Here is a 16,624-nt window from a genome sequence, read left to right as displayed (position 1 = left end):
CAACACCCCCTCCCAAAAGGCGACATACCTGTGGTACCATTTTGACACATCTTTTTCAATTCCTACAAAAAAAAAAAGAATATGTCCAGGAGAAACCTGCCCTATCCCATTCCTCCACCCCCCAATCCGCAGGATGCGCCACTGCACCCCATCGCCGACCCCCTTGCCAATTAGCCAACTGTCTAATGTCTGACGGTTGGAAATTGATTTGTCAGGGTTCTCTACTATACACGTATGAGAAATTCCTATTTGACGTTCATTCAACTGGTGCCCTGTCATCTGACAAACGGTCTGCAGAATAATACGCAATTGAGGGGGACTTTTTCACTTTCTATCTTCCAAATGTAAAAAGCCTCAACATTTAGCCTCATCCCAAAGAAAGACCAACAAGGAAAGCATGAAGAATATCCTTTCCCCAAAAGGACAACTCCCACGCCCTTCCCACACCGAAAAATCGGTTCTGAATCCGCCCTCAGTGTCTGCTGGCAAAATGAGCTTACTGTATAGCGCCACCCTTTATTATCAGGCGTTGTCCACTACCGGTCCACTTGCGTCCTCTGGTATCTGATGATAACCCGTCACCATCCATTCCAACCGCGTTTAGTATACCAGGCAAGATATGGGACGGAGGGGGTACCCCCCGTTACCTGCCCAATCCCTATACATACTGTAAACTACTGTTACCTAACACATCCCCCAGAAGTCTGTAAAGAATTCCTGAGATTCCTATCAAACAATGACCAACAAAAAGGCGCGGGGGGGTTCTCTCCGTCCCATATCTTGCTTCAAACGTCGTTTAGTATCTCATTACTTCGACAAACGTCCAGACCTTGTTTTTCTTTTGGCCTACCTTTATCGACAAAATTGTGGGGCCCCCTTCATATCACCCAATCTTCCATCTGATTTAAATTGGACTTTCTGAGATTCCCATGAAGAAATACAGTTGATACTCATTTCCGTCAAGTTCACGGTTTCATGTCAAAAACAATCATTGTGAAGTTAGACACTTCAAAACCCTTTACGTTTTGTTTCACTCTGTTTTTTTGCGTTTCATTTTCTAAAGAAGACACAACGCACAATGATGGACAGCTGCCACTCAGGAATAGAATAGAAAAATATAGATTAGGCAAATCTTGGCTCCTTGTCTCAAGCACCCGTCCTCTGGATTTTCAATTTAAAGCGGTGCTCGTCAATTCACCTCCCTCATTTTACCTGCGGCAGTCACTGTGAAGCGGGTACTGGATTCGCTGAGTGTTTAGGCCTCTTGCAACCCAGGAAGACATTCCAAGATGCAGCCTTTTATCCTTCTGCTAATTTGGCTGCCGTTGGCGTTTGCTGAAGATCGTGAGTAGAAGTACCAATATGGCATGATTGAAAATACCCGAATGTTTCTCGTTTGATTTTTATTACAACTGTTCTTTGAATACTTGCACTTGTGCCTGGCGGTAACATACGAAGATGGGAAATTGGGGTTTATCGATTCCGTTGTGAAAGGACCCCTTGAATGAAAACGAGGAGAATAGTTACAGTCGAGTCATGTCATGAGTGTGTCATCCACCTGCATCGGTTCTGCTTCCGCATTAAAAAAAATAAATTTTCAATTTGTAAAGAAAGTATAACAAGTCTGCACATAATTTATTTCAATTTTTAACGACTTGTCAATTATTTAATTAATTAGTACCTGTTAATTAGTAGCAAAAGAAATGTCTGTGAGCATTAACTGTAAAATATATGGAACAACTTTACAAAAAACTGCATAGGTTGAGCAAATTAATCTGCTCCAAGGAAACGCTTTGGTTTGTTTGTTTTGAATTTGAAGATACTAATAAACAGATTTATCCAATTTCCTACTGTAGTGCAAAAATGGCTGTAACGTTGAGGTTGCTTCATGCAATGATTTAATAACCGTGCTCATTAAAATGAAAATTTGCATATAAATCAAGGAGGCACCAAAATGCTCTTAAAGGTGGACATACGGGTCCATTAATTATGTTATACATCGACCATTTTGTTCACATTTGCAGACTGGTGTACATTGCTCTTAATATGATCGAACTATGGTACTCGATTTCCTCATGCAGGAGCGAAGGAAAAGTGCTTCCCGAATATCGGCTGCTTCAACTATGGTTACCCTTTCCTGGATCCGCCGCAGCGCCCGCTGAGCTGGGCGCCGCAGTCCCCCAGCCGCGTCAATGCGCGGTTCCTGCTGCACACTCGCCACAACCCACTGAAGGAACAGGCCCAGGAGCTATACATTGACAAGCCCAGCAGCATCACCAGTTCCCACTTTGACCCAAGCAAGGAGACTAAGATGATTTGCCACGGCTTCCTCGAAAGCGGTGAGGAAATGGTTCATTAATGTAACGGTTTTTTCTTTATTAATTTGTCGAATTATTTTGTCAAACCAAGTAGACCGAAGTAGGAACTATGGAAGGACGGGACACTGTACTGGCGACCTACCATCTGAGATACTCGCTCTGTAGGCGCTCTATAGGCACCATCAACCGTGTTTCGTCGGCCTTGGGCACCATTGTAGGCCCTGCAGGTTTCACGACGAATGGGGCTCAGTCCCGAGCGCAAGCCAAGCGACATTGGAAGCTGTGACGTCATTGTTGACAGATATCTGCTAAAAGCTGTTGATCGGTCGATAGGAGCTGATCAGACTTTGTTAGATTACTGGATCTGCTGACCAGGTTCAGGCGACCTCTACAGAAAGCCAGGGGAGGGTGTTTTAGGTCTTAGGAAACGCGCTATTGTGTATTTTCTGAGCGTTAAATACAGAGACACAAACATGGTTACAATGCATTCCTTTGTTTTCGTGCAGCTAAGAAAACTCGGTGTAAAGACGCATATTTCTTGAACTGCAGGAACTCGATTTTCAGCTGGATTTTTGTAAACGGTTTCCTTGACTATTCCTGTTCCTTTTACAACGGTGACCCGAACCCCAAAACGCCTCTTGACTTCTTTTTTCGAGAAGGGAAAACGTCCTGTGGACATGCGTAAGTCAACAGAACGTCTCCCCTTCTTGCATAGTGTGGACATTATTTGGTCACAAGTCAACACTAGGTATGTTAGCGCTCAAACACACACCCATACAATTGTATTTTATAGGCTAAAAAGCTAGCCCATGTATGCTGACTGAGTGTGTGTGTGGCCCCTCAAAAGGAACCTAATTTATTTAAACATTGAGAGGGGCGAAAATTTTGGCCTATTTCATATTTCCTTTTTTCAAAAAGTATAAAAAGCTTCAAAATGTCGTCGTCCGACCTCAGATAGGCCATGAAATGATGCATGAAAAAATTGCCTTCCCCCAAACCCCAAATTTTGCCTCCCGAAGAGCTGTGTCTGATCCGCCCTTGTCGACCAAACTACGCGTGCGGGGAATGTACCAGTCTGCACAGTACGGCTTGCACTCACGGGATTTGAGTGCGCTGGTCTTGGTGATTGGTCAACATCTTAAGGACGACGTCATTTTGCATCATTAATTAGCAAAGATGCAAAGGTATCGCAGACACTCGTCGAAAGAGAGCCTTAGTTGGAAGTTAGACTAGAACGAGAGCTGCACAAGGGTGTAATTTCAAGGATTCCAGATAAAAACACTTACACAGACCCATTAAATGATTCACTTCAACAAATAATTTTGCTTTCAAATCCGTGTTAAAAATGGTGAAATGTTGCTGCATTTCTTTGCATTTCATCCACACTCCTTCCCCTTGCAGGCTTGATAGAGTGGGATTACTGGATGATTGATATGACAAAGGCCTTCCTCAACTACGCCGACTACAACGTAATTCGGGTCGTCTGGGGCAGTGGGTCGATGTTCCCTTACACCCAGGCTCTGTCCAACACCAGGATCGTGGGTGCCGAGACCTCGCGACTTATCGACAAACTCAGGGTATGTTATGTCCTAAATTCTATTATATTAATTTAAAGTACAGGTAACACTTAAATGCTGACTGAGATTTCAAGTGCAGCATGAAATCTGTCTTTTTTTCTCAATTAGTCTACTTGAACGTGTCAGTTTAGCTTATCCAGGAGACTGGCACAGTTGTGTCTACATAACCTCTGGTGAAGGTGGAAACCTCCCAGATGTAGGAATCGCTATGAAACGACTTTCCACACGGGAAGGAGCCCACAGGAAGAATCTTATGCACAATTTTGAAAGGGTCAATTTTCTTGATATCATACTGAACGAGACCGCTGGTTGACCAGAGTGCTCAGTATTTACAAATCGCTCAGGTGTCAAAGCCGCCCTGAGCAGCTGAAAGGGCCGTGCTGGTCGGGAGTGTTCATATTTTGTTGGTAGCGATGCGACTGCAACACTTGTGTTTCTTAGTCGTTCATGAACCAGCTATGTGCAGTTTGCGACAACGACCAAAGGAGCACCGTTGCTAGGAAAATTGTACCCTCTCCCTTGGTTTCTTACAGGTACTAACAGGTACAGGTGCTATTCTGATTGTAGGCCTTTGTAGGCCTCTTTCATCAGATCTTCATCGATCCGCTTATTCAACTTTAATGTGTGCATGCAACAGGGAGTGGCAGCATGAATATCATACTTGCATGATTGAGAAGCCATATCATGTCTAATCTTGCCTCGGAGGATTTTACACTTGGGGCAGATATCACAAAAAGGGGTAAACTACTCCAGTTGTTAACTGATCGATGCACGAAAGAAAATTTCCTCACATCCAACCGAGTGATGGTATTACATAACTTAAAATGATGACCCCCAGTGTCGTGCAGGTGGATGGAATTGGTACACCTCTTGGTCATATATCCCCTCGAGTATTCTGTTCATCTCCATCATATCTCCTCGTATTCGTCTATATGCTGGGTTGGTAGTTTTAATTGTTGTAATCTTTCCACGTAGAACATGTCCCTGAAGCCAGCAACGAGTCTATTTGCCCGTCTTTGAACATTATCAATTTCCAGAATATATTTATGCGGTGCAAAATCTGATTAGCATGTTCAAGGCGAGGCCTTACCAAGGTTTTACAGAAGAAGGAACGTTCCTTATCTAGGTGCTCATAATTATGTGCGTCTAATCAAACGCATTAAAGAAGTAGCCTCGTGTATCTTAGTTGCCACGTGACTGATAAAAGTCTAGCCCGACACCCAAATCCCGTTCTTCTTATACTGGACTTAGCTGATGGTCCTCAACCATGAAAAACTTTTAAGATGTAGCTGCTGTCTTCCCAATTCTCAATGTGTTGCATCTTATTTGGATGAAATTTCACTTCTTATCTGGATGAAATTTCAGAAGTGATTTATCGGACCATCCCATCAATCGGTTGATATAACATTGAAGGGTGTCTTAGTCTTCCTCTGAGAAGATTTTGCCTTTGAAGATTTTAGTATCATCAGCAAAAAAAAAAAATCCTCAAAATTACCCTTGTCGGTAGGTTTAGATCCCTTCTTCGGTGTCTTCAATTTACTTCACGTCTGGGTTCAAACCCCATCAGCACCAACAGATTGTTGCAAATCCAAGGCACCCGACTGGTGCTGACTACCATCTTGTTCTCCCACAATGACGCCATGCCAGAAACCAGCCAAATTGGAATAATCCTCTCACAGAAAACCAACCAACTGTACGGATTAAGCCAGGAGATATCTAGGATAAATTAACAGTCGATAGATCTAGCTCAGTAAAACACAAGATGAAATTGCCCAAATTCAGTCTGATGTCGATTTTTTTTCTGCCAAAAACACTTGCGTCTTAGCACAACCCATGCATGCTTTCTTGCCTATAAACAGTCCCATATTGGACCACCCAGACCTGAATCTGCTTGTCCTGACGAAGATACCCCGTTACCGAAAACTCAGCAATAAGATAAATATTAAGACGGCTGACTTTGTATTCTGGTCAGTATTTCGATTTTTTTGTTTATCTCGTGGAATAACTTTGCCGCTTGCTGTGTAAATAAAGTTGGGAGGAATACTCTTGGTAAAACAGAGGGAATCAGGTGGGGACTGAATATCCAATCCTCATGTGGACCGCGACGGGAATCGAATGTGGACCGCAGAGGTGGAAGGCGAGATAAGAACTACAGTGCCAACTTGACTCCCCGTCAAAATACGAAGATATTTCACATCAACTTAACGGGGTATAAATAAAGGTTTTTCGAGAGACTGATTTCTGATGCCGGCTCCTCCACTGTTCACTAAACATCACCGTCGATTCTGTTAACATGCAGGCACTCTACGGTGTTTCTGCGGGGTCTTTCCATTTCATTGGCCATAGTCTCGGGTCTCACATCGGTGGATACGTCGGCGAACGACAGTCCGGCCTGGGCCGAATCACGGGTAAGAAAAGCACACACCAGCCTCACATATTGGGCTATTCGTTTATGGGTGGCCAAAGGTTATACAAATATCGCCCTTGGTTGCTGTCAGATTTTCCCTCAAAACGTGAATTTACTCCATTACTTTTAATGGTCATGATTTCATTCAGTCTGCGTGGGTGTTGTGGTATAGACTTCATTCATTGGTCGACCTTGTTGAAATTGAGAGCAATGTTGTCTTCATTTTCATATTTGAAAAACAATAAAGTGAAAGTTTATGACAAATTAGTACCAGGTCAATTCCGATGAACAATTTCAAATTTGTGACTAAACATGTCTTAGTTTACAAGCCACATTTACAAAAATATTGAAAGGGAGGCTGGGAACGCATAACAATCATATAACCTATCTGACGGATGCCATCTTCATCAAGAGTTCAATCTTAGAAAACATATCCAATAGGAACGAAAATGGCTCCCCACGGATAAGGTATAAACTATGCCTTTGGGTATAATTGGCTGTGTGGTATTTAAACTTGATAACACCGTATGTGTTTCTTTTGCTTGAGTATTAACAGCTGCAAGACGATTTTCGCGTTGCTGCGATTCGATACGTGTGCATTGCGTGTGGTGCATAATAATTCATGCGATTTACTATTACAGCGCCCTCTTTTGACGCGTACCATCCTGCGATAGAGATTCGCCTGGTGATGGTTCGTGTTGTGAAATAAACTACAGGAATGTCTTGGAATCAAGACTATGCTTCAGTGACAAATGCGACGAACAAGATAGAAAGACGAGACCACGCACTCATTGCAGCTTGGCTCGTCAGATGGGTCCATGTTCGTTATTCTGTAAGCCCTCATAAGATCAAGATCACGACGAGATTTCTTCAAGAGTATTATATTTAAAATACATGTACAAGTTTTGGCTTTTTCTACCAAGAAAGCCTCCAACCTCATGGATTCATAGAGCGTTACTTCCGTCCTTCGCCTTTGCCTAAGAAAAATTAATAACAAGAGGCTTCCACACAAAGCTTCCCCAAACCTTAAAAATTATATTATATTATGTCGCACCGTTAGGTTGGTCCATAAAGCTTTGACTTATAGTTTCCAAAACCCTGAAAGTGAGATCTGCTCTGAAATCACTCTGTTGTTCTGGAGAGTCAAGTTGGCGTGGCGGTACCTCCGCCTTCTTCCTCTGCTGCCCGGGTTCGAATTACGCCCAGGCGCTACGCCGGCATTTGGAGTTCCAAAGTAACCGAACACTTTTTTCATTGTTCTATCCTCAGAGTCCCATAGGATGAAAAGTTTATAATTGATAGGGCTTTAGCCTGGTAAGTTCCTCCACCAGCAATTAAAGTGCCATGATGATGCACGGACTAGTGTACCAACAGGTTGATTGACTTCTTTTTTTCATAGGATTGGATCCGGCCGGACCAGGCTTCGAGAACACCCAGCCACAGGTCCGATTGGATCCCACCGATGCTCTCTTCGTGGACACTATCCACACAGACGCAAAAAGCCTCCTCGCGCTAGGTACGGAACTATTTTATTGGTCGTCATTTTGAGTTCTAGAACTAGTGGTGCAAGTACGGAGGCCACTGTACAAATAATGATATTTATGTACTGCACCTCAGCTTTCGTAGTTAAATTTGTAGTTGGCCAAATGCGTAAAGGTTTTTTTCCAAAATCAAATGCCCATGAATGCGCCCTTTACATGTACATGTGAAGAGTTCCATGTACTTCAAGGATCATTAAAACATGTATAACTCGTGAAGCCTGTGGTGAAAGTTCAAGCCCCTTTTGTAATTGTTTCCATTTGTCTGCACTTGTGATTGAGTTAGATAAATTACATGGGTTGGAGCACTGCTTCATGACTTGTCTCCCATCAGTCTGAAACATTTTGCATGTGCCCCTTGTCTTCACCCGTAGGCTTCGGTATCGTCGCTCCTGTGGGGCACATGGACTTCTACCCGAACGGCGGCAGCAGTCAACCCGGCTGTGATCAGTCACTCTTCGAGGACTTTTTAGATGAGGGCCTCATAGGGGGTGAGAGCTATAAAAAAGACGCTTTTACCAAGGGGCCAGGCGCCAGAATGCACATCGATCTCTTTGTGCGGCCACAAGACCATCCTTTCGAAACATTTCAGTGCCCTTCGAAAAGTCATCTCCACTCTCCCGTTTCCTGAGAGTGAAACAATACTTTACGATTTAGAGTGAAAAAGATTGCTCTAAACTGAGATCGGGTCATTTTTGAAAAAAAGAACCACTATCAGCGGAAAAATAGAGTAAAAGTGCGATTTATTCGAGTGATCGAGCCAGTAAGTTGAATTTGTCTGGTCCCTTTAGTTTCCGTCGATGGGATGAAATTTTCAATAGAACATTGTGAATTTCATTATTTGGAATTTCAAGAGCAAAACAATAAGACCACACATTGCGGTATGGTATTTTACCACCTGGAAATTAAGTGATGAACCAGGATATCCATGAAAGCAGGCTTAGAATTGTTTTTAACCTCAGAATGTCTTTGTCAACGATTTAACTTTACGTGTCTTCATTGCGTTCAATCATGCTACCCTGAAGACTCGCTACACTGAACGCTGTTTCGTTCTTAGCGGACTGATGAGCTTTATTCACACGGTGGCCATATAGATTCGAACTTTCCGAGCCTATCTTATTGACTGAACTCTCTGTAAAGTAACGAAGCCTGACTGTTCTATCATAATCTCAGGTAGAGCATCACTTTGATGTTTTTATCACCTGAAAAATAAAGGCACAGGAATTTTATCTATTATGTCCACCCACTGCATTTACCCCATAACTATTAAGCTGTTTGGAAGATATTACAGGGTTATCTCGGTTTCAGTTCAAGATGGCTGACTTGCGAATAAAGCCGTTTGTTCGTTCACTAACCTTACTCTTCTCCACACCTGAACAGGAGGTGTGAAGTTCGTGGCATGTAATCACATGAGGGCTCACGAGTTCTTCACTGAATCCATTAGCAAGTGTCCAATTTATGCTTTCAGATGTCCCAATGGTGAGTAAAATCAACATGGAATTGGGGACAGAAATCAGGGGCGGCAACCCAATTGTCATCCTCCCCAATTAAGCCCTAAAAATTGTTCAAATTGAGTAACGAAAAATTAACATTGATATCTTCACTCCCTAGAGTGATACTATTGTGTGACATTGGAAACAAATATCCATATGTCAAATTTATAACTCTATGTCAACCTTATTTTTTGAAAGAAATATTAGTAAATTCAGGAAAAGTATTGAAAACTACATCAAAAAGAGAGACTTGCTTTCTTTTGTTTTTCGTGTTGTCGCCAAAGATGCGGACACGTACGACAATTTCCTCAACGGTGAATGCTTCAACAGTGGCGACGCAGCGGTGATGGGATTCCATTCCATCAAGCAGAAACCACCCTCTGGCGTCACGAACCAGAAGTACTTTGCGACAACAACGGATAAGTTTCCATTCTGCTTGGGTGAGTAGGACAAACAAGCCCGAAACCCAAAATAATGTCAGAAACGTATTCAGTTTTACACTATGGGTCTGTGCTAGGCTGGTTTCCTGATGCAAGAACGGTAGGCAAGGCCGTTCTTTGATAGTCAACTTCGTCTCCGTCTCGGGCTTCGTGTAGGAAACCAGTCCTCGTATGTTCCTGAAGCGTTTAACTTAAATTTAGAAATGTAATGTTTGGCTTTTTTGCATCTTACTTGGTGTTTTTTTGGCACTATCAAACTTACTCTTGCGCTTACAACCTCAAAGTCGGGAAGTAGAAAAACAGTTGAAGCCTCAGACGGAGCCCAAGTCGAGAATTGGAAAACGGCCCATGTAACTTTATGTCAGTCACAAAAATAGAGTATGACGTAAACTCCTTTTTAAAAATGCAGCATATACACTAAGTTTTGTTTTTGACCAGTCAACATAATCAAGTTTGTGAAAAAGTGGAAGCCAATGTGCAAACAAGTCAGAGGCCAAACTGGTGATGGGCATAGGCGTAATTATTTATTTACCCTGTGGTTTTATGTCATCCACGCACAGGGGATATTTATGAATAACTCGGTAACTGGATAATACGGCCGTTTCACAATAGTGCGCCATCAAGAGTTTGCAGCACGTTGGCCAATCACAATGCGCGAAATTTGTCGACCCAATGCGCGTTTGGAAAATGTCGACAAATTTTGCGCGTTATGATTGGCCAACGCGTTGCAAACTCTTGGTGGCGCACTATTGTGAATCGCCCGTATTACGGTACAGGGTGATTAGGAGTCATTAAGAAAGAATTTCGGGGAGTTCAAGAACAACGTCATTCGACATAGAATGATTGGGCAATTATAATGAATCACGAGAGAGCGCTGTTGCGCGTTCCCATGGCAGAGACGCGTTCGGACAGACAGACTGGAGGACTATTTTGAACGGGAATGCATGTAGGAAAACTGTAAATGGAACCCCTTCACAGCACGGTAACCAGCACCCATCTTAGCTTTAAAAAGTGACATTTAGCCAGCGATAGTCTCATTAACTTTGTTAAAATTAATCTTTCTCAATTTTTATTATAAATTAAAACGGCACCACCATAATGTTTCAAGTTTTCTCAGAAAATCAAAAGTCTTTTCAAAGAAATTCAAATGTTTAAAGACTCGCAATAAAAACTAACACCATACTGAAAATCGCTTTTTAAAATCAGTAAGTTCAGACATTCTGGGATTCTTTGAAATTTGCAAGCAAAGGGCCTGAACTGAAAGTGTTTTAAAAGAAACATCTAAAAGAGAAAATTCGAGTCAGCAGTTTGCAAGATGAAAAGTTTGCAAGTGTGTCAAATAAATGAAAAAACAAGTCAAATGAAAGAAATACAACTGATGTCGAATTAAGCTTGAAAGTCTGCTATCGAGCAACCGTGATTGCCTGAACTCGTTTGTTTGTCTTCTTTTCATGCTTTTCAGTACCAGTAGATTGTGGCTAATATTTCGAGAAATCCCATGGGGGTGAAGTTGAATAGATATATTTTGTTTTAATTAATTTTGAATTTTTTTTTTTGGGGGGGGGAAAGCTTTTGAACGTACACAGCTATATCGATTTGTGAAATTGTTCTCTTTCTGATAGCGGGGCTTTGTAAGTGCTTATTCCGATGATAGCATGTCAACTTCTTTGCTGGCTTCCTGTCTCAATGCATGTGCCTGTAGCATCAGGTGTGACGCCCAAACAGAAGTGTTGACCGGTGTTATTGTTCTCACATATTCTGATCCAATGAATGCTCAACAAAATTACGCCCCTAACAGTTAGATGAAATCGAAGCGTCCTTTAAAGGCGACGGAGACACACCTACACAGTGATTTGACCACCTGTACAGCTGTGACGTGCTTCCTTCACAGAATTCTGAGAGGGGCTTGCTCATCACAGCCACCGTATACCAGGCACAAAATGAGACAGAGGAGTACCCCCAACACGTCCAATCCCTATACACACTCCAGCCTATTGTCACTTTACACATCCCCCCGAGATGTCTAAAAGAAGAATTCCTGAGATACCAGTATAACAATGACCAACACAAAGGAGGGGTGTCTCTCTGTCCCATAGTTTGCATCAAATGAGCCACCCGATCCGACCACCCACCGTTATTATATGAGGCTTTTACATCAAAATGCCAACACTGAAAGGTGGAGGTAGCAAATCATCGGATTACTTGATGATGGCGATGCTAACAAGCGAGGTTTAACGTCGAATACCCGTGTTGGAATGAGTGTTTTTCCCTTACATGAAACAAACTTGAAGGCTAATCTGGGCAGAAAATGAAATAACTTTTCAGAACACACAATATATATTGTAAAAAGGACATGAATTGCAGAAAAAATTCCCTTTGCTTCCCCAATACTAAACGCAAACCCATAAACTCCTACACGCTAACCTTACTTTCCCTCTTTTGTGCTCAAGACTGTACCAGATGCTGTTAAGTTGTTGCATGACTAAGAGTCTCTGGTAATGTATCACCAGCACGCTTCTTACCGTGGCATGTTGCTTGAAAAGCCTCGTTCATAAACAGTACTGGATAGTCAGATCAGTTGGTCCAAGCACTCTGTAAATGCGATGTGGACGACCGAGGTCAACTTCACCAATTACTTTCCCCTCTCTCTGCAGAGAACCCCTTCCAAGTTGGCCTGCACTTTGATAAACCATGGTATTCCGAGACATTCAAAGGCTGGGCCTACGTGACTCTCATCGGCGGGAAAGGTACAACGAAGAGAACCGAGCTGAATGAGTAAGTACGAATCGGGATGCGTCAATCATACGTAGGATTGCTTGTGGCGAGGTTTCTTCACAATATTCTCCACGTCGACACCCTGAAATAAGTCACCAAGGATTGCCCACATCTGCCAATAGAACACACTTGCCAGTTCGATAAGGAACCACTGCTCGACTATCACGGCCTCGACGTAATTTGCCAGATCGGCGTCGATGTTAGGTTTGAACATCTCTAGCCGAACTTTCGATATTCTCATGACCCTTGATCGTCGCTTTACACTGCACGTGCGCGTGAGAATAGTGTGGTTCCCTGCTCCTAACAGGGAACCACAAACATCTGCACTGTAAGTTAAGGTAATCTCACTGGTCAAAAATAACGTGTGTCGTAATTGATCGTTATCTATTTCAAGTGCAGCGCGCGCGTATGCATAGGTTTGTTAATGTCAGCGTCATCAATGATGTTGAAGCATATCCGGTTCGTAAGTGACTTCGTCACAAAGGCGGACGCTCCACGATTTGCAGGCGTTCATTGGACAATAGCTGAAGTTGCGCGTTAACCTCCGGTTCCACGGTTCCATGTAAACGACGATCAATAGAGGGATCCCAATACGACACTTTTAGCGTCGATCTGCGCACTTCCGTGTTTTAAAACGAGGCTGTATGTATCAGCTTCAATTCTTAATACGATCATACTGAGTTAGGACACAAAGTACATAAAGGTAAGTTAAATTCAGACTTTTCAAGCAGCAAATTTGTGTGGAAGAGTCTTTCAGGATGACTCGACGCGTAAAATCAAAAGAAAAAATTGACCGCGAACTAACGTACCTGCGATGGTCGTGTATCTTGTGCAGTCGACGTGGTTTAAACTGAAGTGGCGTCACACTTACGAACCGGATACTCCATGTACTGTGTGGACTCCGCAGGCGCGCGCGGCGAAGTTCAACACAGAGAGCCTCGGTTTCGATGCAGATGTGCGCAGACGGCGCTAATGTGAAATCCCTCTATGGCATGCAACTCTATGTGCAGTGCATGTGCAGTGGGAGTGGTTTAAACTGAAGTAACGTCACACTTACGAACCGGGTAAAGTTGTTTCGCGTGACGTCACTTGACAAGCCAAGGCAGTTCAGGAAGCGTTCTAAGTCTGCAACGCGTGTATATTGAACGCTGACCGTCAAAATTCACTTGACTGAAAAACCGCTATAGCTTCCCCAAGTCAAATTCTAATGCAAAAAGATTCAGGTCTTAGTAAAAGATCCCACATCTACCATTCGTTACCGACACCGATGAAAGTTGCACCTCCAGGGCAATCCTATGAGTTTAATTCTTGTTTCAAGAACTACTTAAGCCCCCGTCACTCCTGCTCCTGTTTGCAAAACCATTAGGACACCGAGATCTAACAGTGCACCTGCATCTAATAGCGTTTCGGCAAAAATGTTGAGACCAGTTGCCCCTGTCACGAGTCACTCTCTTGCAGACTCTTGAAGTGCAAAGGGTCCCTTCGGCTTCGAAAATGCCACTATTGGTCCTGTTTGCGAGGGTAAAGAGATCGTAAGTCGTTGGATTTCAACAGGCCAATATCTCATAGCTCAATTGTATGCAAAGTGGTTGAGAAAATATTGTTGGTGTATCCCAAACCCAATGTTGTCTTTTACACCAATGTGGATCCTGCCCAGGTGCCCTCTAATACCCCTCTGTCCAAATTTTATCATGAATGGGCTAGCATCCTCGATCAAAGAAACCCCCTGATGTTTGCTGTATTCTTTTGTTGGATTGGTCTCGAGCATTTGACAAGTACGACACGACTTAAAGAGGGTTAGCTTGGCTGCCATCTTGCAAGCTATAATGTTGATGTTCCACAGGTTATGAACAAAGGAGGTTTCTCTGTGGAACACAAAGCCTCTATTGGTAACAAAACTCCATTGTTTGGGCATTACACAACGGCCCTGTGGTCTGATTCAGGATTTCGTGAATAGGACTCAGGCTGCTGTGTGGTACCCAGTCCCGACGGTGAACAAAACAAGAGTTGCAGCCAACGGAAAAACCTTCGTGACGATGACATTTCTACCAAAATCGTTCCACTCCGGTCGTCTATACTCAACGCGCCCAAACAAAGTATTTGAACACACTGGCAAGAATGTAATGATTTCTCAGTATAGTGCTCATTTTGTGGCACCAAAGGCCGTCTGGCCCAACACTGTCGTCAATTCAGTGGTGTGCCTAGCTTTCCCAGACTCTCACTGATCAAAAATTGTGATCAAACATGCAGGGACAGCCTGAACTTCAAACCGGGCACAGATATGGGTTTTGTCTTCACTACCGACAAGGATCCGGGCGATCTGCGCGAACTCCAGTTCTACTGGAAACACGATTTTGAGTTGCTCAACCCAGGCGACTGGCCAATCTTTGACGACATCGAGGTGTTCATTTCAAAAATCACCATCAAGGGGCTCCGTTTACAGAAAAGGTGAGTCACAGACCTTCACACCAAACAGTTTTGTTTGTATGAACTTGAATGGTTACCGGAATAGCCTTGATTAATTCTTTCTTGACGTGAATGTGTAATTAAATTCTAAACACGAAGCTGCACCAATTTTTTTTTTCACATTTAGGACTGGCTCAAGGGAGTGAACGCTGATAATGCCCTTACCTGTGGCTTGGGCATTAGTCTCGTTCAATCTCCTGAGCCGGTCTTAAACACATGAGCCAGGCACATATTTGCAACTAAATATCATGGTAAAATCGACCCTTAAACTTGGTTGATCTGGCTAGGCTGATAACCGGAGGAAAACTGTGAGAAAGGCAGATACATGTAATTAGGATATAGAGAGGTATTCTGAAATTAAAAAAACCCAAGCTGAGTGCCATTCGGTTTCCGTGGCATTATGCTGTTTCGGAGAAATTTTACAACCAGGCTACGTAATACATGAAGCCGTCCATTAGATGCCACCTTCGGGTTGGCAACCCAGTCTGAGCCGATCGCGAGTCTCGTTTTACACATCCATACGCACCTTAATTTGCGTTCAACGAAGAAGTCATACCCAAGACGTGTTGCATTTTCGTTTTTCCCCAGTTACACGATGTGCAACAAGAAACCTAAGACAGGCATCAACTCCAAGACGGTGGCCTACTTCAAGGCCTCCTACTGCTAAAGTGGCTTACTGTGGACACAAGGGGGCGTTTTTGAATCACTTTTATTTCCACTACTGATCTGGTTCCCCTGAAATACAACTGCACTTGAAGCTACTTTTTCAAATTAGGAAGAGACACCTTGATTTTCTGTCCCTGTAATGCTAACATGGTCAGGACAAGTATATAATTGATAAACGTTTACAGTTTTTCTTTCAAAACTATTTCAGGAACTGACATCTGAACATTCTTCAAACTGTAGCAGAAATTCATACGTCTTTAATGCTTATCCGAAAGGTAATGATCTTATTATCATTTCAAAAGGGCAAATGTGAGCCTTTTCACCCTTATTCGTGAATATTTTACATCAAGGGGTGAGGCCTCAGTACAAAACGCAGAAATTGAGAAGCAAGGCTAATAAAACTTAGTATAACTAACCAGTTGTTGCACATTATTATTAAAGGTCCACTCTATCTTTCTTCCATCTTCACAAAAATCTTCCACCTTCATAATCCCCGTTAAGCGTTCACTGGGGACACGGAAAAGACTACATCTAGCAAATACTGTGGCAAAGGTTTGCATATTCATTACAAATTCAACCTGTATGGATGATGTGTTTGATTTCATAGTCGAACCTAGTGAATGAGATTTCCCGGATCCCATGGGTTTGACGAATAAAACCAAGTATAATAGCACTTCTGTTTCTGTGTTTGTTGCTGTACCGTTGGTGTTGTCATAGATGTGCAACGTATCTTCCCTAGTCATCCAGAAACCGCCAGTGATCTGGAAACCATAGGCAGGTTTTTAAACCTTTTAACGGGTCCAATTATCCCTCATCCACAGGAAAAAAGCCCAGGATCTACATAATTCCTTCCAAACGCATTACATCTCTCGATTGTTTTCGAGGGATCCCCGTCAACCCTGTTGTCTTCCATATTATACTTTTGACCTTTGAAACACACGTGC

General features: G+C 42.9%; 1 protein-coding gene across 1 annotated transcript; it reads left to right on the top strand.

The window, feature by feature from the left end:
* The first annotated feature begins 1,187 nt into the window (after positions 1-1,187).
* LOC110980157 (pancreatic triacylglycerol lipase-like) lies at positions 1,188-16,353 on the top strand. Its single transcript, XM_022236536.2, has 11 exons — positions 1,188-1,344; positions 2,082-2,339; positions 3,720-3,895; positions 6,195-6,303; positions 7,702-7,818; positions 8,215-8,331; positions 9,221-9,319; positions 9,618-9,773; positions 12,428-12,548; positions 14,799-14,996; positions 15,603-16,353. Exons 1-11 carry the CDS (start codon positions 1,290-1,292, stop codon positions 15,679-15,681), a joined length of 1,485 nt encoding a protein of 494 aa, XP_022092228.1. The 5' UTR covers positions 1,188-1,289; the 3' UTR covers positions 15,682-16,353.
* Positions 16,354-16,624: the final 271 nt, after the last annotated feature.

The sequence above is a fragment of the Acanthaster planci genome, linkage group LG12, assembly GCF_054643075.1.
Source record: "Acanthaster planci isolate LZ-2023a linkage group LG12, COTS_SCS, whole genome shotgun sequence".
NCBI lineage: Eukaryota > Metazoa > Echinodermata > Asteroidea > Valvatida > Acanthasteridae > Acanthaster > Acanthaster planci.
The sequence above is the reverse complement of the archived record's forward strand: the minus strand, read 5'-3'. Positions and strand labels throughout refer to the sequence as shown.